General features: G+C 46.0%; 1 protein-coding gene across 2 annotated transcripts in view; it reads left to right on the top strand.

Moving 5' to 3' along the window:
* The first annotated feature begins 13,907 nt into the window (after positions 1–13,907).
* LOC139364677 (zinc finger protein 385C) overlaps positions 13,908–20,922 on the top strand; it is a 105,148-nt gene continuing 98,133 nt past the window's right edge. For both annotated transcript variants that reach the window (XM_071101615.1, XM_071101613.1), the window contains exon 1: positions 13,908–13,988. In XM_071101615.1, the coding sequence (XP_070957716.1) occupies positions 13,955–13,988 (34 nt within the window). In that variant the 5' untranslated portion in view covers positions 13,908–13,954. The remainder of the gene's footprint in view (positions 13,989–20,922) is intronic.

Below are 20,922 nucleotides of genomic sequence, written 5' to 3'. Positions count from 1 at the left end.
ATTGCCTGCTTTGAATATAGGACCAAATACTACACTTTTACTACTTTAACACACATATAAGTGAATTTGTCCAAATACTTTTGGTCTCCTAAAATGGTGGGAAAATGTACAAAAAGGGCTGTAATTTCTAAACGGTTCACCCGATATGGATGAAAATACCCTGAAATTAAAGCGGACAGTCTACACTTTAACACTATAGTCATTGCATCATTTCGAATCCAAAGTGGCAAATCCTGACAAAGATCTTCTTCCATTGCTCATGTGTGTCCCACTGCTGAGGTTAAGGCTAGCAGTTGGAGCAGCCAGCCTGTCTAGTTAGAGGCAGAAGAACATGATTCATACTGATATAGTTGTCACAGGGGCTGCTGTGTGACGGTAAGGACCTTGTCTTATGTTACCCCCAGACAGATGGTGTTTAGCTATAACCAGGACATCCAATAAACACCTCCTAGATGGGCCTCGGAGTCATCGTTGGAGCATCTCCAGTGTCTAACCTTTAGGATTGCTAATGGGGAGATCGAGTTGAAAGGACGTGTGTGTGTGTGTGCGCGTGCGTGCTTGTGTGTGTGCGTGTGTGTGTGTTAGGCTTGGGTGATATACTGATTTAAACCGTGTCCCGGGGTATTTTGAAATACTGATGGTATGATTGTCAATACAATAGTTTTTTTGACACAAACACACACACACACAAACACACATCTAAGATGTTAATTAAATGGTATCCAGCCCAGGATTCCAGCTATGCATTTGGTTGACTAACTTGCTGGCTAAGTGGCTAGATGTCGAGATATTGGTTACAGCAGAGATGTTCAATCCCCTCCTGGTTCAAGATCCCTTCTGCCTAAATTGTTTTGTGCGTCCCCCCTAATAGCGCCCCTTGTGTGCAAAAATATTCCCCAGTATGGTACAGAAACGGTATGACGGCATGAAAATCTGGATACCGCCAGACCTGTAGTGTGTGTCTGTGTGTGTCTGTGTGTGTGTGTGTGTGTGTGTGTGTGTGTGTGTGTGTGTTTGCTTGTGTGTGTGCGCGTGCGCATGTTCATGTGTGGAGTGGATTAGTGCACATCTGTTTGTGGCTGTTTCTGAATATCTGTGTGTTTTCCTATGTGTATATTTTGCTGTTGTGTGGAACCCCTCCCAGCAGTGGTAGTGGTGGCTGGTTGTCGTGGCCCCCAGCTGGGTGAGCCTGTGGTGCGGAGGGAATGTGGGGAATTCTGTCTCAACTACAGGGCTAACTTTAGCTTGACCAGGGCCTTGGCCCGCAGGGAGAGGAGAGGACAAGCCTTCCAGAAGACAGGCCGGGTTTGGCAAAGCTTTTGGTCTGGCTGGCTCAAAACAGTCAACCACATATCAGCCACAGAATATAGCAGGAAGGATAACAACAACATGAGCCTGGAAGAACGTCTGTATACTTGTGCACAATATACACAGATTCTTACTGTTCACTTGTAGACACAGACAGACAGAGAATCTTTAGATGATTCTCCATGAAGTGTGCATTAGCTCCTCCTACCTCGTGTCTGCTGAGTGCTGTGTGGGTGTTGAGGTTGTTGTTGGGTGCCTCAACCAGGTCAATGTGTCTCTCTTCTCTCCTACACTATGCTAATACATTGATATACACATCATGTATACAGAACATGTAGCCTGTGTACACATATGCTGTCATACACTGTTTATTACACATGATCTCTCTCTCCAGGGCCGGTCCTGGCCGTTCTGCCGCCCTAGGTGAGACAAAACGGCGTCGAAAAGACACTTAAAATACGTATTTTCCGGACGTTGAAATCAGGTTCAGTTTCGGTTCTGAATGAAAGTTGTAAAGACGTCTTGTAAAGACGCCTATGTTTGGGCCAAATCAAGGCTGGTCCAGACCGGACACCATCTGAACCAAACATAGACGTTTATGATTGGTTCAAATTTGGTCCGGACTGGACCAAAAACCAAAGTCTGTGGACATGGAAATCAAGGCCGGTTCGTGCTTACTGGGGTGTAGCCTACCATGTCGACCCACAATGGAATTTTATGAATGCCCATCCATGTGGTCGGCCCACCGTTTGTAAAATAGGCCGTTGCATTGGCTTTATTAGACCCTCTTCCTGTGACTAATCAATTTGGCTATTTAAGCTCTGAATATCAGCTACCCAGCTTTGTCAGGAGTTATCCTGAGCCGATTTGCAATGTGTTCACACAGCTTGAAATGCAGAAGTATTTTATTTTTCGCTATGATCAGCAGTCGTGAGTAGCCTGATTGTCCATTTTACTTTGTCCTGTTTTTAGGATATGTTGTTTGTTAACGTGTCAGCCCATTTTTTTTATTTGATTTGGCTCCATTTAGGTTAGGCTATTTGAGAAACTGGCATGGTGGTAAAAGTGCCTCATTATTACATTGTCGTACATTTGATCTCCAGCCAGGCCATACTGTATGCTCTTTCTACCACAGGCAATATCTGTTACATGATTTATGTTAGATCATTTTTTGACGTTGGTGCTGCGCCGCAGCAATGCATCTCTCCAACAGCAACCTGGAGAGGCATGCTGGGAATGGACAGGATTCATATTTTGAATCCCTGCCTTTGACAAAGTGGGCACTGCTTATCACAGGGCGGCATCAGCGCTCACCTACAAAGCCCATATGCCACTGGTTGAGAGAAATCGTTTTTGTTTTTGGGTATAATTATGTGAGGTTTTATGTGTTGTTGTTGGAGGAGCGTCTCAGTCAGTTTAGCTCAGAAAGGTGGCTGGTGAGCGGGCCCGGCCCCGTCTCTCTCTCTCTCTCTCTCTCTCTCTCTCTCTCTCTCTCTCTCTCTCTCTCTCTCTCTCTCTCTCTCTCTCTTTCTCTCTCTCTCCTCTCTCTCTCTCATACATACACGCATGCGCACAGGCACACTTATACAAACACACCAGAGGAGGCTGGTAGGAGGACCTATAGGAGGACTGCTGTGGCAGTCGGTGACGTTTAAGAGGAGGGAGGATGATTATTTTTTTAATGGACATGGCCTTCTTTCTATTACAGCATATTGGATGACTGTCATTCATATTCCATTAACCCAGTTCAATGTAACAGCGATAGGTTTAGGCTCCTACACGATACTTTAATTTGACCTATACCCATCATGAGGTTGCTACAACTTACACTCTTAGAAAAAAGGGTTCCAAAAGGGTTTGTTGGCTGTCCACATAGGAGAACCCTTCTTGGTTCTAGGTAGAACCCTTTTTGGTTCCAGGTAAAACTATTTTGGGTTCAATGTAGAACCGTCTGTGGAAAGGGTTCTACATGGAACCCAAAATGGTTATACCTTGAACCAAAAAGGGTTCTAGATATCACCTTTTTTCTAAGAGTGTAGCCTATGAATTAAAGTTTACAACGTAGGTGCACAGGTCGAGAGAATGTTGAGTAATCAAAGTGACAGACTGTGGCACATTCAATACCGCCTTGCACACTCTTGCCTGTATCAAGCTGATTTAGAGTGTAATCATTAGTCCAACAGTTGCAAACGAGAGTTTCTATTGGATAAATTCAGATGTTTATCCCTATTTCGTACCATTTGCTTCTGTTTAAGAAACATTTTTCAACAGAATCAGGGCAATGAACCCTGATCACACGTAAACACAGTTCACTTTCATAGCAGCCACATACAAACAGCTCATTGTATATATAATTCCTTATCACAACTATCTACGCTCTCCCCTTTGCTTGTGGACTTCAGTGCACAACACATCAGCTGTCTGTGACCATGCGAAAAAACCTTTCCAAGCCAAACCTTCATATCACGACCACTAACTGCACACAGCCTACATCGTTGTCACGTCATAGTCAACATAGCTACTACAACTAACACTTTAGTAAACCTGCTACAATCATTCAGTACAGTGTACAGTCAGCAGAAAGCAGCTTAGCAGTTCCACCGGATGGCCCGGTGGCAATAACTGAATATAACCAAAAGCTTACCTTGACTTGGAAGAGTTCCAGTGTTAGATAGCCATAGCTATCCGAGAGCCGGGTGTTTTAAATCAAATCAAATTTTATTGGTCACATACACATGGTTAGCAGATGTTAATGCAAGTGTAGTGAAATGCTTGTGTTTCTAGTTCCGACAATGCAGTAATATCTAAAAAGTAATCTAACAAATTCACAACAACTACCTTATACACACAAATGTAAAGGAATGAATAAAAATATGTACATATAAATATATGGATGAGCGATGGCCGTCGGGCATAGGCAAGATGCACTAGATGGTATAGAGTACAGTATATACCTGTACATATGAGATGAGTAGTGTAGGATATGTAGACCTTATTAAAGTGTCGTTATTTAAAGTGACTAGTGACACCTTTATTAAGTCCATTTATTATGTGGCCAGAGATTTGAGTCTGTATGTTGGCAGCAGCCTCTCTATGTTAGTGATGGCTGTTTAACAGTCTGATGGCCTTGAGATAGAATCTATTTTTCAGCCTCTCGGTCCCAGCTTTGATGCACCTGTACTGACCTCGTCTTCTGGGTGGTAGCAGGGTGAACAGGCAGTGGCTCGGGTGGTTGTTGTCCTTGATGATCTTTTTGACCTTCCTGTGACATCAGGTGTTGTAGGTGTCCTGGAGGGCAGGTAGTTTGCCCCCGGTGAAGCGTTGTGCAGACCCCACTTCCCTCTGGAGAGCCTTGCGGTTGAGGGTGGTGCAGTTGCCGTACCAGACGGTGATACAGCGGTGATACAGTTTCAGTAGGCTAAACTAGCTAACTGCATTTGATTCTTTGCTGCCCAACACACACACACCTACCTCCTAAGGGATTAGTCAAGCCCTTAAACTAGACGTGATCATTCATAGGGATTCAGATCTAAGAGCGATCTCTCTCTCTCTCTCTCTCTCTCTCTCTCTCTCTCTCTCTCTAACACGCCTAATGATACCACTGCCTCTTTAGTCTGTCTATCAGTCTCTCTCTCCTTCTCGTCCTATGTCTCTCTGTCTTTTTCTCTCTCTGTGCCTTTCTCTCTCTCGTTCGTTCTTTCTCTCTCTCGTTCGTTCTTTCTCTCTCTCTGTCTTTTTCTCTCTCTCTGTCTCTCTCTTTCTCTCTCTCTCTCTCTCTCTCTCTCTCTATCTCTGTGCCTTTCTCTCTCTGTGCCTTTCTCTCTCTCTCTCTCTCTCTCTCTCTCTCTCTCTCTCTCTCTCTCTCTCTCTCTCTCTCTCTCTCTCTCTCTCTCTCTCTCTCTCTCAATTCAATTCAATTCAATTCAATCCGCTTTATTGGCATGATGTAACAATATACATATTGCCAAAGCTTATTTTGGATATTTACAATATAAAAAATTAATACAAATGAGAATCAAAAGTGTCAACGGGACAACAGTAACAACAATAACCAATAATAATAATAAATAATCTCTCTCTCTCTCTCTCTCTCTCTCTCTCTCTCTCTCTCTCTTTCTCTCCCTCTTTCTTTTTCTTTCTCTCCCTCTTTCTCTCTCTTTCTCTCTCTCTCTTTCTCTCTCTCCCTCTATCTCTCTTGCTTCTCCTTAATTTTGGAAGAAAATAATTTGTTCAACTGTTCAACTATCATCTTTCTCTTTGAGTCTACCTACCATATTTGATCCACTGCAGTGCTAGTTAGCTGTAGCTTATGCTTTCACTACTTTGACTGAGTGGACAACATGTTAATTCATGCTGCGAGAGCTCTGATAGATTGGAGGACGTCCTCTGGAAGTTGTCATAATTACTGTGTAAGTCTATGGAAGGAGGTAAGAACCATGAGCCTCCTAGGTTTTTTGTATTGATGTCAATGTACCCAGAGGAGGATGGAAACTAGCTTTTCTCAGGCTACACCATGGTGCTACCCGACAAAGTGCTGTTGAAGGTATTGTAGACCTTAATTGTAAAACAGTGCGTTTAAAACAATTATTTGGTGACGTGAATATATTTAGTATAGAGTTATCTAAAAAAGGTTTACTTTTTTAAATGTTTCACTATTTTTATGAAATTCCCTGAGGAGAATGGTCCTCCCCTTCCTCCTCTGAGGAGCCTCCACTGGAGGACGAGCTCATTGTTATGGCTGGAACGGAGTTAAACATGTCGTTTCCACATGTTCGATGTGTTTGATTTTTTAAAATTTTTATTTTATTTCACCTTTATTTAACCAGGTAGGCTAGTTGAGAACAAGTTTTCATTTGCAACTGCGACCTGGCCAAGATAAAACATAGCAATTCGACACATACAACAACACAAAGTTACACATGGAATAAACAAAACATACAGTCAATAATACATTAGGAAACAACAAAAAAAGTATATATACAGTGAGTGCAAATGAGGTAAGATAAGGGAGTTAAGGCAATAAATAGGCCATGGTGGCGAAGTAATTCCAACATAGCAATTAAACACTGGAATGGTAGATGTGCAGAAGATGCATGTGCAAGTAGAGATACTGGGGTGCAAAGGAGCAAGATAAATAAATAAATACAGTATGGGGATGAGGTAGATAGATGGGCTGGTTACAGATGGGCTATGTGCAGTGATCTGTGAGCTGCTCTGACAGCTGGTGCTTAAAGCTAGTGAGGGAGATATGAGTCTCCAGCTTCAGTGGAGGCGACCAAAGGAGGAATTGGCTTTGGGGGTGACCAGTGAGATATTCCTTCCTGGAGTGTGTGCTACGAGTGGGTGCTGCTATGGTGACCAGTGAGCTGAGATAAGGCGGGTCTTTACCTAGCAGAGACTTGTAGATGACCTGTAGCCAGTGGGTTTGGCGACGAGTATGATACCATTCCATCAATTCCATTCCAGCCTTTTACAACGAGCCCATCCTCCTATAGCTCCCCCCACCAGCCTCCTCTGACACACACACACTCACATACAGTTTAAAACGTACTCAAATACAAAGGCACACAAAAGCCACAGCTCTCCTGAGGGCTTGTATACAGGTGCCGGAGACTTCTATCAGTCTGAGAGAGGTAGAGAGCGAGGGAGGAATAGACAGAGAGAGAGAGGAGGAGGAGGAAAGAAAGGTAACTGCTGAGTGCGTGGTTAGAATTCCTAATGAAAATGTGTGTGAGTTTGACTGAGGAGCAGGCACCACCAGCAACAGACCTAGGGGACAGTGCCCTGCTCTGTGGCCCAGCCAGAGAGACTGATCCTGGGGGAGAGTGGGGACAGAGCCTCAGCCTGTCTGGTGGTAACAAGATATTCTCCCTAACAGGCTGGTGATCATCATGGTGTCTCAGTTGATCCAAGTAGTGGGCTGTGATTGGTGAATGATGTGGAAGTGGGTAATGAGATTAGAGTGGAAGTTTTCACACACAGAAGCGTGCACACACACACGCACACACACACACACATACACACACACACACACACACACACACTGGCTGAGCAAATGTGAGCGGCCCGACTTTCACTGAGCCAAATGACATCTGTAAACAGAGATCAGAAACAGAGCATCAATTCATGTGGGACTGCTTTTATATTGGCTTTGGGTCGCCAGGCAACAAACACAAACAGTCTCTCTCTGTCCCACTTCCCGAATGTCCTCTGGCATTAACATGAGTCTTTCTCTTTCAACAAGGACCGAACAGAGTTACATGTGATAATTATGACTATGCTCATTAGAGGAGCGTATGCTTGGCTTTCCAGTGTTACACCGAAAGAGCACCGAGACTGCAGACATCACACACCTCAGGCCTGTTACAGACGAGCTGGAATGACAACACGGCTAAACACCCCCAAACAGGGAAACAGATTGTCACACCCTGACCATAGTTTGATTTGTATGTTTCTATGTTTTGGTTGGTCAGGGTGTGAGCTGGGTGGGCATTCTATGTTACATGTCTAGTTTGTCTAGTTCTATGTTTGGCCTGATATGGTTCTCAATCAGAGGCAGGTGTTCGTCATTGTCTCTGATTGGGAACCATATTTAGGTAGCCTGTTTGGTGTTGGGTTTTGTGGGTGATTGTCCTTAGTGTCCTGATGTCCTTGTTCTGTGTTAGTTTACACAAGTATAGGCTGTTTCAGTTTTCGTTACGTTTATTGTTTTGGTAGTGTTTGTGTTTAGTGTGTTTTTCATTAAAACATGAATCTCAATAGCCACGCCGCATTTTGGTCTGACTCTCTTTCACATACAGAAAACCGTGACACAGATCCCAATCAAAGGTGTCATCACGTGCTCCACTAAGGCAGTTATTTATCTTTTAACTTGTCCTTGTGGTAAAAAATGATGTGGGTAAAACAAAGCGCGTATTAAAAGTACGTATCTCAGAGCATCGTGGCACCATTAGGTGCAAAAACTCGACGTACCCAGTTGCGGCCCACTTTCTGGAAAAAAACCACTCGATTTCGTCTCTACGTTATATTGGCATCGAACATCTGCCTCCCTAGGAGAGGGGGTGACCTCGACAATTTTCTTTGTTAAAAACGAGAGGCTGCCTGGATCTTTAATTTAAAGACCCTCGCTCCCTTCGGTCTCAACGTAGACATTGATCTGAAGCCATTCTTGTGATCATTGTGATTTTTCCATTGTAAATGTTTGTAGGTTTACGCTGCCAAATTGTATCTGTGATCGTACACTATCCCTTTATGTTTTTTGTATGCTATTTTAATATGATAATTAACCAATTAACCAATAACCAATTCTCATATTAAAATAGCATACAGAAAACATAAATGGATAGCATGTACGATCACAGATGCAATTTGGCTGATATCATTGGTTAATTCCGGAAATGATTACAGGCATCTGTGTGCCCTTTTCACACTCTATAAATGAGTCGCCTCGCAGTGTTTGTCATTATACCCTGATGTAGACAGCTTTTCTGTCGAAACGTTGGACAGAAATATTTTTGCATCTGAGCTCCTAGTGTGTGACTCTCCTTTATTTTTTAAGTGTTCCACTCCGCTAGCCAGCACCTCGCCTAAATAGCTGTGTGTTTCTTTCGCCTCTAGATTAACACGCCTAATGATACCACTGCCTTTTTAGTCTGTCTATCAGTCTCTCTCTCCTTCTCGTCCTCTGTCTCTGTCTTTTTCTCTCTCTGTGCCTTTCTCTCTCTCGTTCGTTCTTTCTCTCTCTCTGTCTTTCTCTCTCTCTCTCTGTGTGCTTTTCTCTCTCTCTCTCTCGTTCTTTCTTTCTTTCTTTCTTTCTTTTTCTTTCTCTCTCTCTCTCTCTCTCTCTCTCTCTCTGTGTCCCTTTCCCTCTCTCTCTGTCTGTCTCTGTCTCATTGCATGCATACAGTGAACTGTTTCACAGAGATGTTGAAGATGCTAATGTAGGTGATCATGTGGACGGTCGTGTGACGGTGATGGCCTTAAAGCAGCAATCAGTAGTTGAAACAACGACAAAGAATGTGCCTCCCTGTTTCAGTAAAAAGTTGAGGGATGGGGCTGGATAAATGTTACCACTCTCATAGACAGAGCTCTGTATGAAAGGACAGACCATCCATGATATCAACATGATGTTTTGTGGCTATATAGTGTTTGTTTACATTTACTTTGCTTACTTACAAACCTTGGAGTGAAACAAGCTCATATTTTGGGTCATGGTGGAGTAACGACAGTTTAACTAAGCTCGTGACGCATGAATGAGTTATGTTCTTTAAGAATCAATGGGTACATGTGATTCATTTATAAGTCCGCGAAAATGAAAGTAGCAACTGCTGATTGCCACTTTAAGAGTCTGCTTCCCACTGCAGTGTCACCTACTCAGCTTGATTTAAATCTCCTCCTAAAACGTCACACGTGTCTCTGGTTATTATCTGGCTCTAGTCTAACACAAGCAGCAGTGAATGCTAAATGTCAACTATTGACATGGCTGGTAGAGGATGGGAGACAGGCAGGTGGGGTGGCAGGGTGCTTATGTGGAGACAATCTCATGTTTCTCATGCTGATATGACTCTTGCATGCAAGCGTGTGTGAGGGGGTTGGGGGTGTGTGTGTGTGTGTGAGGGGGGTGGGGGTGGGGGCGCGTGTGTGAGGTGGGTGGGGGTGCGTGTGTGAGGGGGGTGGGGGTGTGTGTGTGAGGGGGTGGGGATGCGTGTGTGAGGGTGGTGGGGGTGCGTGTTTGAGGGTGGTGGGGGTGCATGTGTGTGTCTCTGCAGGCAGGAATTGTTGTTTTTATTTGCAGTTGAGGTCACCCTAAGTGTTTTTGGGGGGTGTGTCTGGCTGGTTGTTTGTGGCGGTGTCTGAATGGATGTGTTTGTTTGTGATGTTTGCTGAATTGTATACTACTTACTACTTAGTCATGCAGATGCAAAGTGGAGGTCAACCGTTTCTATTTGTGAGAGCGTGTGTTCTGTAGTAGGGAGTGTGTGTTCACCATGTTCTCCGTGCTCTCTGCTCTCCTCGGGGTAATTTAAGAGGCGCTGACATGCCTCCTGTGTTTGTGTGGGTCTACTTGGGGGCCGGGTTTTGATTGCACCAGGCAGGAAGGGCCTTTGCCCCCACTCCATGCCCAGAGAGGGGAGCCTTGGGCTGGATGTGGGGAGGGCTGCTCCTCCCTCCTCCTTCTCCAGGGTGGCAGTATTTCAGGCTCACTGGACAGCAGGGACAGGCTCGTAAGTAGAGGTTTCATTTCTGAGCCACTATGCCGGGTGAGCCCGGGTCATTCAGCGAGAGATTAGCTCCGTGATTGATGATCCCCCAGTACCGGGGGGGGGAGGAGGGGGGCCACAAAGCGGAAGCAGGGTACATGTCAAGGCTGGCACTGCCCGTTCTCCCCCTGGGTTCCCCCTGCCACCCTCTGCCCCTCTCAGCCAGCATTCACCCCTCTCTACACAGCAGGCGCTGCAGTAAGAACATCTTCAGGCCTCTCCCACCTAATACCTCACACTGAAACATATACCTTTGGTCCATGAAGGCCACCACCCAGTAGGTTATTTTCAGGGGCCACAGATTGGGTTAGAGCTGCCCTCTAACATTCAGCTGTTGGAGGTGTTCAGTGTTCAGGCACTTGTCTTTATGCTCCTATTCTTGCTACATGGTCATGTTAGCAGGAATAGATGGTGTGGGAAAGACTACTGTACCATGTGCTTATGAATGAATAATGTATAGCTTTTTGAAGTCCTTTTTTTCAATGAGCTGGAGTGAGGGATGCTTGGTCGTTGGCAGGGGGTGGTTGGGTCGTGTGGTATAAGGACCACAGAGATTTCTTTATTGGCTGCCTGGAATGGGCAGTGCTCAAAGCGTTTTGAGAAAACACATCTGATGGAGCCTTTGAGTGCTCCCAGAATGGCAATGTGAATAGCAGCTTTCATACCTCCTCTAACGTGTGTGTGTGTGTGTGTACCAGTGTGTGTGTACCAGTGTGTGTGTACCAGTGTGTGTGTGTGTATACCAGTGTGTGTGTGTGTGTGTGTGTGTGTGTGTGTGTGTGTGTGTGTGTGTGTGTGTGTGTGTGTGTGTGTGTGTGTGTGTACCAGTGTGTGTGTGTGTGTACGTGTGTGTGAGAGCGGGGGGGGGGGGGGGGGGGTTTAGAGTTTTAACTGCGTGTGTGTCTCCAAGGTTTGGGTGTGTGTGTGTGTGTGTGTGTGTGGTTTGTGTGTATCCAGTACGTAAATAAATCGTAGGCAAAAGGCTTTCAGGGGGCTTTTCACATGTTGATGTCTCAATCCATCACAGGGATTCTATAGAGCTGCCTTTTCATGTATTTATGGCAGGAGAGAGTAGGAGGGGAGGGAATCAACAAACACAGATCTTTTCTCTCTCTGTGTGGATCTAGTCTGACGGAGAGAACCCCCCCACACGTGTACAGTAAGTGTTGAGACGTGTTCAGGCAGCCTTTTTAAATCACATAGCACTCATCTGTCTGGGAATGTACTTTTTATGTTAGTGAAGAATTACATCATAAAAACCTAAAGCCAGAAGGGTTCGCACACACTTCACAAGACAGTTTGTGTTCTATTTGTGTAACTATGGTGTGCACTGGTCTTACAAATACCCCAGACTTAACTCATACAGGGCCAGGTGTACCAATACTTACTACCTGTGCTAAGTTTACACCTGCTATTTTTAACAGGGAACGGATTACAGAAAAACTATACAAAATGTGTCCCACTGGGCACAGTCAGGTCAACGTCTAGTTTTGATTTACATTTGGTTGAGTTGTCAAGTAAAGTGAATTCCATGTGTAACCAACCAACATTTCTACCCTGCCATTGGATTTAGGTTAAAAGGTAAAACATTTGTTGAAAAAAATATATATTTTGCAAATCAATCAGCTAACACAGCAAGCAGGCGTGTAGTCACTCTGAGTGAATCAGCTTGATTGATAGATAGCACAGCACACTCCTCAGAGAATCAGAGAGTAGCACTCTGTCTCCCCCCAGTGGTGCCATACTGATCTGCACGGCCTCCTATGTTGTTATACAATCTATGATTAGTAGGGGATTGGGTCGTCCACAGGTAATGACTGTTCATGTGAGTGTGTCTGTGTGTACAGTATGTCATTGTATATATGTGCGAGTGTGTTTTCATGTGTTTCATGTGCGTGCTCATGTGTTTGCGCACGTGGGTGTGTTGTTTGTCCGTGTGTACAGTGTCTGTGTGTGGTGATGTACACTGAGTGGACAAAAGATTAAGAACACCACCTCAGAGCAGAATGAATTTGTCCGGGACTCTACAAGGTGTTGAAAGGGTTCAACAGGGATGCTGGCCATACCATGGATGCCATGTTGACTCCAATGCTTCCTACAGTTGTGTGAGGTTGGCTGGATGTCCGTTAGGCGTAGCGCCGTTCTCGATACGCACGGGAAACTGTTGAGTGTGAAAAACCCAGCAGCGTTGCAGTCCTTGACACGCTCAAACCGGTGCGCCTGTCACCTACTACCATACCCCGTTCAGCGGCACTTAAATATTTTTGAATTCCTCATTCACCATCTGAATGGCACACACACACACACAATCCATGTCTCAATTGTCTCAAGGCTTAGAAATCCTTATTTAACTTGTCTCATCCCATTCATCTACACTGATTGAAGTGGATCTAACAGGTGACGTCAATAAGGGATCATAGCCTTCACCTGGATTCACCTGGTCAGTCTGTGTCATGGGGAAAGAGCAGGAGTCCTTAATGTTTTGTACAGTCCGTGTATGTCTCTGTGAGGGTGTGTGGGTACTGACAGCCAGGGCTTTACTTCAGGCAGGCCCAGGATCAGATCCCTCACGCACCTACCCTGAACCGTCTGAATCAGGGTTCTTTTTGTGTCCCCGTCTTTTATGGGCTATTGGCTTTAACAGGGGGGCTTCGCGCAGAGGCACGGGGGGCAGGGGAGAATCATATGGTGATGACTCCATTGTTCCCAGCACACGTCCGTGCTCTAACACACCGTTATATCACTGTGATACTGGGCACCTCAGACTCACAGAGCACTGCCTCTCTAATCCACTGGCCCTGATCCTTCACCTCTGACCTCTTACCCCCGCTGGTCTGTTCTCGATGCCTTCTCTCTCTCTCGTCCTTTCTGTTCTGTCTCGCCTCTGTCCCTTTTCTTTCTCCTCGACCTCTCTTTCCACATGTCTGTTCTCTCTCTTCCCTCCCCTCGTCACTCTCCTCTTCCCTGCAACTCTTCATCGTGTCATCGCAGTAAATGAGAATGTGTTCCCCGTCAAGTTACCTGTCAAAATAAAGGTTAACGGCACCATAAATAACACATCCTTCTCTCCTCTCCCAGGAAGGAAGCGTCCGTTCAGCCCACCCTCAGTGTTAGAGATGGAGGAGGACAGGAGCGGGTTAGGAGTGGGGATGGGGTTGACTGTGGACAGCGAGGTGTGCTGTGACCCCCAGGAGGAGTGTGTAGTCCTGGGGGAGCAGCCAGGTCCAGTTGGGGGCGCCCTGCCCTCCTCTGACCACAGCAGGCCCAAGAGGGAGAGGAAACAGCGCAGTTATACCCTGTGTGACGTGTGTAACATCCAGCTCAACTCCCCAGCCCAGGCCCAGATACACTACAACGGCAAGTCTCACCAGAAGAGACTCAAACAGATGAGCAACGGGAAGGTCCAGCACGGCAACACAGGTAGGACACCCCACCAACTTTCTGCGCTACTCTGCAGCTGGACCCTATTCTAACCCCTACACTGTTCGACAAAAAGGCTTGCAAAAGGGTTCTGCGGCTGTCCCCATAGGACAACTCGTTTCAGTTCCAGGTAGAACCCTTTGTGGTTCCAGGTAGAACTATTTTGGGTTCTAAATATAACCCCCTGTGGAAAGGTTCTTCAAAGGGTTCTCCTATGGGTACAGCCAAAGAACCATTTTTGATTCAAGATAGAAAACCGTTTTCTGTGAGTGTACAGTACTCTACTCTTCTGTAACACTCTGAGGCGGCTCACCTCTATACTCCCTTACCAGCTGATGAGAGAAATGATAGCGTGCACACTTGTGACCAAGTGTGAATATGAGTTCTACCCCCCAATGACACATCAAGCTGCATTATATAACCTAGTAAGGTGCATCGGTACTCTGTTGTACCTGTTTCATCACACGTTCAGCACTTTTCTAAGAGGACGCTGTGATAATGAGTATGACAAGTGAACATGGAGAGCTGCTACAGATGTAGGATCGTAATCTGATCGCCCTGTTGCAGGAGGACTTTCCTGCAATGCCGGAATTGTATTTCAGGTTTAAAAAGGTTTCTGTAATTTCTGTAAGTTTGTAATTCCCACACTGATTTTTCAGACATGACTTTCCTTATTGTTTTTCTTTAAAAAAAAAATATCAACGCCTACAAAAATGTTGATGAATTATAATCCACATAATCATTCACATTTCCTGTTGCTGCAGGACAATTTTCCTGCTGTAGCAAACTGGTTCAACCTGTATAGCTGTGTTGTGTCATGGCTCTCAGTACAGGAGTACTAGTGTGGTTTAGAAGAGTGTATGGAAGTGTGCATAGTGTAGACGTGTGCATGGTGCTATATAGTCTTCCGTAGCCTGAGGCTGGACACGAGGGAGGAGAACAAAGCTGAGTTAAGTCATTAATTGGCTGACTAATTTATTGCTGGTTATTTTAGATCGTTCTGGTTCCTGCTCGCTCCGGGGTAGCTACAGCAGTGGCTGCAGTGGAGGTGCAGGTTTTCCCCATAGATTTGAATATATAGTGAATCTGGCTACATGTTTAGAGGTGAGTCCTTTCTGTCTCCCACTCTCTCTTTACTTGTGACCCTCCTACGCAGCTCGAAAACACTCTGACAAACCTGGAGAATCTGCTCTCAAACACTCATCACTCACTCTTGAAAACTCTATCTCTATTTCTCTCTCTCTCTCTCTCTCTCTCTCTCACACACACACACACACACATGCACACACACACATGCACACACACACATCTCCGCATGAAAACTAGTCTGACCCACTTCAGGTGCAGAAATCTCGTACAAACAGCACATAATTACATAGCAACGGAGAGCACGGCAACGCTTGCCATGGCCACAGATTATTTGGCCCTGATTGGCTGCTGGCAGGCTGCTGGCAGGCTGCTGTAGGCATGGTGGTGCAGTGTGTTTATACTCCAACCCTGTAGGGGGCAGCAGTGGGGCCAGACCACCCTTGAGATTGCCTGGGGAACCATGGTACATCTGACTCAGCACTACAGGAAGGTAGACAAACAGTCAATAGTCACCCGCTTAGGTCGTTCAGATAACTGGCTTTGGCAGTTAGTATACATCTGTGATGGCTGTGTGTAAACACAGTGTAACAGCAGTAATCTGGAAAGCAGAGAGATCACGACACACACATACAAACATACCACCACTCCTCCTCTCTTCTCCCGTCTCTCTCTTACTCTCACTCTCTCCCTTCCCCTCTCACCCTCCCTTCAACCTCCGTCCCTCCTCTCCCCCTCTCTCTCTCACCCTCCACCTTCCCTCTCTCCCTCTTCGCTCTCTGGAGTCACACAAGGAATAGTCGGCTTAGTAATGCAGCCATGCTGCCTGCAGGTGTGTTGCTCATGTGGACGTCCTTCTTTGCAGTCCTCCCAACCGTCCTCCTTTCCCTTTCCTGATTGCTTCATTGCTTCAGTGAGCCAGCAGGCAGAGCCCAGCCCAGCCCAGTGCCTTGTGGCCAGTCAGTCTTTAAGAAGGATGGGCAGAATGAGGCCTGACGTGGCCACTGACCGTCACTGTCTAAAACCTGGGTCAGCTAGGGCATGGTCTGACTCAGACACACACACAGGATTTGTCCCCAGCACCCTGGCACAGCTCCGGCAGCGGAGAGAGATGGGGTGAGAGAGAGAGAGAGAGAGAGAAGGGGAGGGAGTGTGTGAGTGTGTGTGGTGTACGGTGCAGATTCCCTCTGACACACAGTCACAATCATGCAGCCTTATCTGTGCTCACCTTCTGCTGACTCCCACAGGCCCACGGCCTCAGCTCACACACACACACACACACACACACACACACACACACACACACACACACACACACACACACACACATTGTGTGGATCATTGCAATCTGTGTGGATGTTGAAGGGTGCGTGATGTGTGTTTACAGTATGTAAATGTATATTCCTGTGTGTTTTTGTGTGTGTTTGTTTGTGTGTGTGTGTGTGTGCGTGCGTGCGTTTGTGTGTGTGCCTCCGAAAGAATCCTCTCCATGTCAGCTTGTGTTACCCTTCCTCTCTGCCTCACTGAACTGACAGAGGGTCCAGGCTTTTCTGCTCTCTCTCTCTCTCTCTCTCTCTCGTTCTCTCTCTCTCTCTCTCTCTATCTCTCTCTCTCTCTCTCTCTCACAGGGTGATGGGCAACCACAGTGAATCTAAAAAGGCTTTAATTTCAGTTTCAGCTGTATTTGATGATACAACTTTACTTAGCGTGTTCAGGAATAATGCATTGTTAGTTGTTATAAGCATGTATAAGCCCCTACTGTGTCTTCTAAATCAACTGAAATGTGTTATTTCTTTCCGTGTTATTTTGCCTAACATATTCTAAATGGCTACTATACTTTTTTAGTCCTTTTGTGGTCATTTCCTGGTCATTTCCAAACCTCTTCAAACTACTCCTATAACAAAATAACAACTGAGAAACACATGATGCGAAAACAAGTATTATTTGTTAGAAAATATGCTATTGTATTATTTGGAATGCAGATGAACAATGTCCTGTATGGGCACGTTATTCCTGTATGGGTACGTTATTCCTGTATGGGTACGTTATTCCTGTATGGGTACGTTATTCCTGTATGGGTACGTTATTCCTGTATGGGTACGTTATTCAGTGTTTCCCCTTGTTGGACCGGCGGCGGCGGCGGGCTCTCTTCTTAGTTGAACCACGGGATGTCACCCACACGGGAGCTATTTGAGCATCTTTACAGCCATCTGTCTCCCTCTCAGCTCCTCTCTCCTTGTGTTCATCTCCATGGAGCTCGAATGCAGCCATTATCTATGGAAATAAAATAAACCTAAACAAATACATATTTTCATTCATGTTCCAAGGTGAAATGTATTGATAACATGGTGGTGTTTTCTTAATTATTTATAGTGGCATGTACAGTAAGTAAAATGTCAGCAGTATATATAACTACATTGGGTAAATGTCACCATTTGGACCTAGTCTAATGTTGTTCCTAAAGCCTTTCTCAGACCCCCCCTCATACCCCTAATCTCACATCACATTACCTGCAGTAGTCCTCGGACACTGCTGGTGAGCAGCATGCCCACGCCGTACAACCAGCAGCCAAGAGCCAGAAACATGCAGCCTGCAGCCTCTATCCTCCTCTCTTCTGCCCCATTAATCACGTCCACCATCTTCTTCCACACAAGCTCACTCGCTCCCGCTCTCTCCCTACTCCTGAGCTCAGCTACTCGGGTGCGAGGCGTTCCGATGCTGGCCGTAGAACCACTGGTTGTCTCGGGCAAAGCACTAACGTCTCTGTATTTCTGGTCAATACTGTTTCTGGTCTGGGTGGTGGTGTCCTTGTCCGAGCCACAATGACCCACAGGGCAGGAGCCTATCTCCTGTTTCTGTATCTTGAGGCAGCTTGGTGTATCCCCCCTGGATAGGACACAAGTCTGTCGCAGGGCCTTAACCATAAACCGTCTCCTTAATGTGTGCCAAGCTGAGAGGCATCGATGCCCATTTTCAGAGTCTTTGGTGGGACTCGACCGTGAATATACCACCCGACCTTCCAATCTCAGGGCGGACACTCTAACGACAAGGCCACTGAGTCGGTTAGTGTTGTTTGTAGCTACCCGGGTAGCAGGTGGTTCCAAGCTGACCATAACACAAGCCTCTCCGGTACACTTGTACAAGCTGTGTCCAGTGGTCTCGCTGGTGTTATGTTTGGTCCAGGGTTGTTGATGGAAGTTGATGGTGCTGGTGTTCAGGTCAATGTGAGGCGTGCTGGCCCACTGCCTAATGCTGATGGGGGGCATCAGGGCGTCCCGAAAAACCGTGCCGTCCAGTTGTTGTAATGCCAAGATTACATGGACCAACAAATGAATGCTGATAGAGTTCAAAGCCATCTCTCAATCAGTGAACTGTCTGAGCAAATTCAAAAAGCAACTCCTCTCTACAGCGATAGGCGAGTTGTGGTGTTCAGAATGTTTGATTGGACTGTTGTGCCATAGTGGTCTATGATGTCACAGAGGGCAGCCAACATGTTACCTAGGTTGAAGATAACTAGCATGTCACCCCCACCCTCCTTTATGACATCATTGCGATATAGAGGCGGTAAAAAGGTCAATCGAACTCAACCAATCAAAGGAATGGTAGAGCACGGCGCTTGCAGCGCCAGGGATATGGGTTCGAATTCCCACGGGGGATGAGTACGGGGGGAAAAAGCTATGGAAACGTGTGCACTCACTACTCACTACTCACTAAGTCGCTCTCGGCAAGATTGTCTGCTGAATGACTATAATTTAGGCTATTGTTTACATGTGTTTTTCACACTGTGTTGAGGTAAATATCGGAGTATAATGATTGTATGGATGTCAACCCCAACACAGGGTCATGTCATCGTTCCCAATCAACTGCATTACAGTTCAAAAACGACAGGCGACCATCAGTGATTTCTGTATGCTAGGTATGCTAACCAGCGTACACGAAAGGGAGTTAGCATTAAACAGCCACTTCTTCCAAACCAAAAAGGGACAGCTTCTACATGGTATGCAGCAAAAACAGCCAAATATATCCAAATCGGACTTCAGTAACTACGTTGTGGGTCTGTTACAACACATAAATCATGACGGGTTTGACGAATATCCACTTTGTTGGATTGGATTTGTTGAATTGAATCTGTACTGTAATAGGATCTCTTTGTTGAAAACTCTGGTGTTTCTCATCCTAAAGCTTGTCCTCCATATTCCTTTTCAATGTTTTAAATGGTGAGCCAACATGTTTTGAGCACGTTTATCTCCAAAACTAGTTTTGTATTGGCTCTCTCTTGTCTCTTTGCAGCAGATATATGGTGAGCAATATGTTTGGAACATCGAATTGCAGTACAATTGCAGTATTGAATTGCAATACATATAGAATCACAATACATATCGTAGGTCCTTGGCAATTCCCAGACCTACTGTTCACCACTGCCCCATAAAGTACCAGCCACCATGGTCTCTATTCGTCTATTGAGGGAGCCAGACCATAATCCCCTCTAATTAGGATCAGCATGACCATCGCCCCACTCAAGGACGGCAACACCAGCCAGCCAGCGCCTCCCAAAATATTTTGAGAGCTAATTAAAAGGGGCAGGGGGTGTTGGGGACATAGCGCTCCCTTGACGTAGAGTCTGCCAGGGTGGGACAGGTCCACGAACTCATGGGTGAGACGCATGGTGGGATAGATCATCCTCCTCTTTATTTGGGGTGAGGCAGGGAGGGAGGAGGGGGGACAGTGGCTTGGTCTGATTTGACCTGATGTCACTAGAGGGTGTGGCTTGGTCTGATTTGACCTGATGTCACTAGAGGGTGTGGCTGCTCAAACCACAGTAAAGGCTGTGTCTGTGTCTGTTTACTATTGGTTATCTTCTGCTTGGCATCTCTTTTCATATCTTCGAGCTTTGAGAAAGCATGCTATTGTGGTGTGTGTGTGTGTGTGTGTGTGTGTGTGTGTGTGTGTGTGTCTGTGTCTGTGTCTGTGTTGGTGTCTGTGTCTGTGTCTGTGTGTGTGTGTGTGTGCGTGTGTGTGTGTGTGTGTGTGTGTGCGTGCGTGTGTGTGACTGAGAGAGAGACTGCCTCTACCTCTTTCATGGTTCTGATCTTTCTCCTATCTCCACAGCCTAGGATAAAGCTTGTTGTTGTGATGTGTGTGTCTACGTGTGTGAGTCAGTGTGTGTCTCTTCATGGTCCCTGTCTGTCTGTCTCCATCTCTCTCTCTCTCTCACTCTGTTTTAATAAAGTGTGAGGGATTGGATTAAAGGCTGGGATTTTCTGCATGAATGCATTTGCGCATCTGCGTTTTATTTTTGTGCCGCCTCGCTATTTTCCCATTTTATTTCTTCCCTGTGGAGGGAAATGACTTTCCTCGCTCACTGTGCCTTTGGACATGTGTGTGTCATAGTGTGTGCTTGTGTGTGTGTGTGGACGTTTGTGCATGTGTCATGTTGTTTGCAGCAGCGTCGAGGCACACCTTAAGCCCTGGGTATCACCACTTGTGGCTAGTCCCTGATTGGTCCATCTGAAGTGTCTGTCAATCTGTCAGCTGCATACATATCCCTATGCCGTCTGTAGAAGACTCCAGTGAAAGACTAGCTCTAAAATAATCTCTTATACAGAAACCTTCCCTGTCGCCTCATAGCATATGCAAACACTTTGGCTGTGTAGTCGTTTAGCCGTGCACTCTCTCTGCCCACCTCGCCCTGGGGTTTGGTCCTTCGTGTCCCACCGGTTTAGACTCTGGGAAAAGGTTGTTCCGGATCGGCACACAGGGCCCAGTGAAGCGGGAAAAGTCTGGAACAGGGAGACCGTAGGGAGAGGAGAAGGAATAGACCACCAAACATCTGTCTGTCTGTCTTTAC

The sequence above is a fragment of the Oncorhynchus clarkii genome, chromosome 13 (assembly GCF_045791955.1).
Source record: "Oncorhynchus clarkii lewisi isolate Uvic-CL-2024 chromosome 13, UVic_Ocla_1.0, whole genome shotgun sequence".
Classification (NCBI taxonomy): domain Eukaryota; kingdom Metazoa; phylum Chordata; class Actinopteri; order Salmoniformes; family Salmonidae; genus Oncorhynchus; species Oncorhynchus clarkii.
The sequence above is the reverse complement of the archived record's forward strand: the minus strand, read 5'-3'. Positions and strand labels throughout refer to the sequence as shown.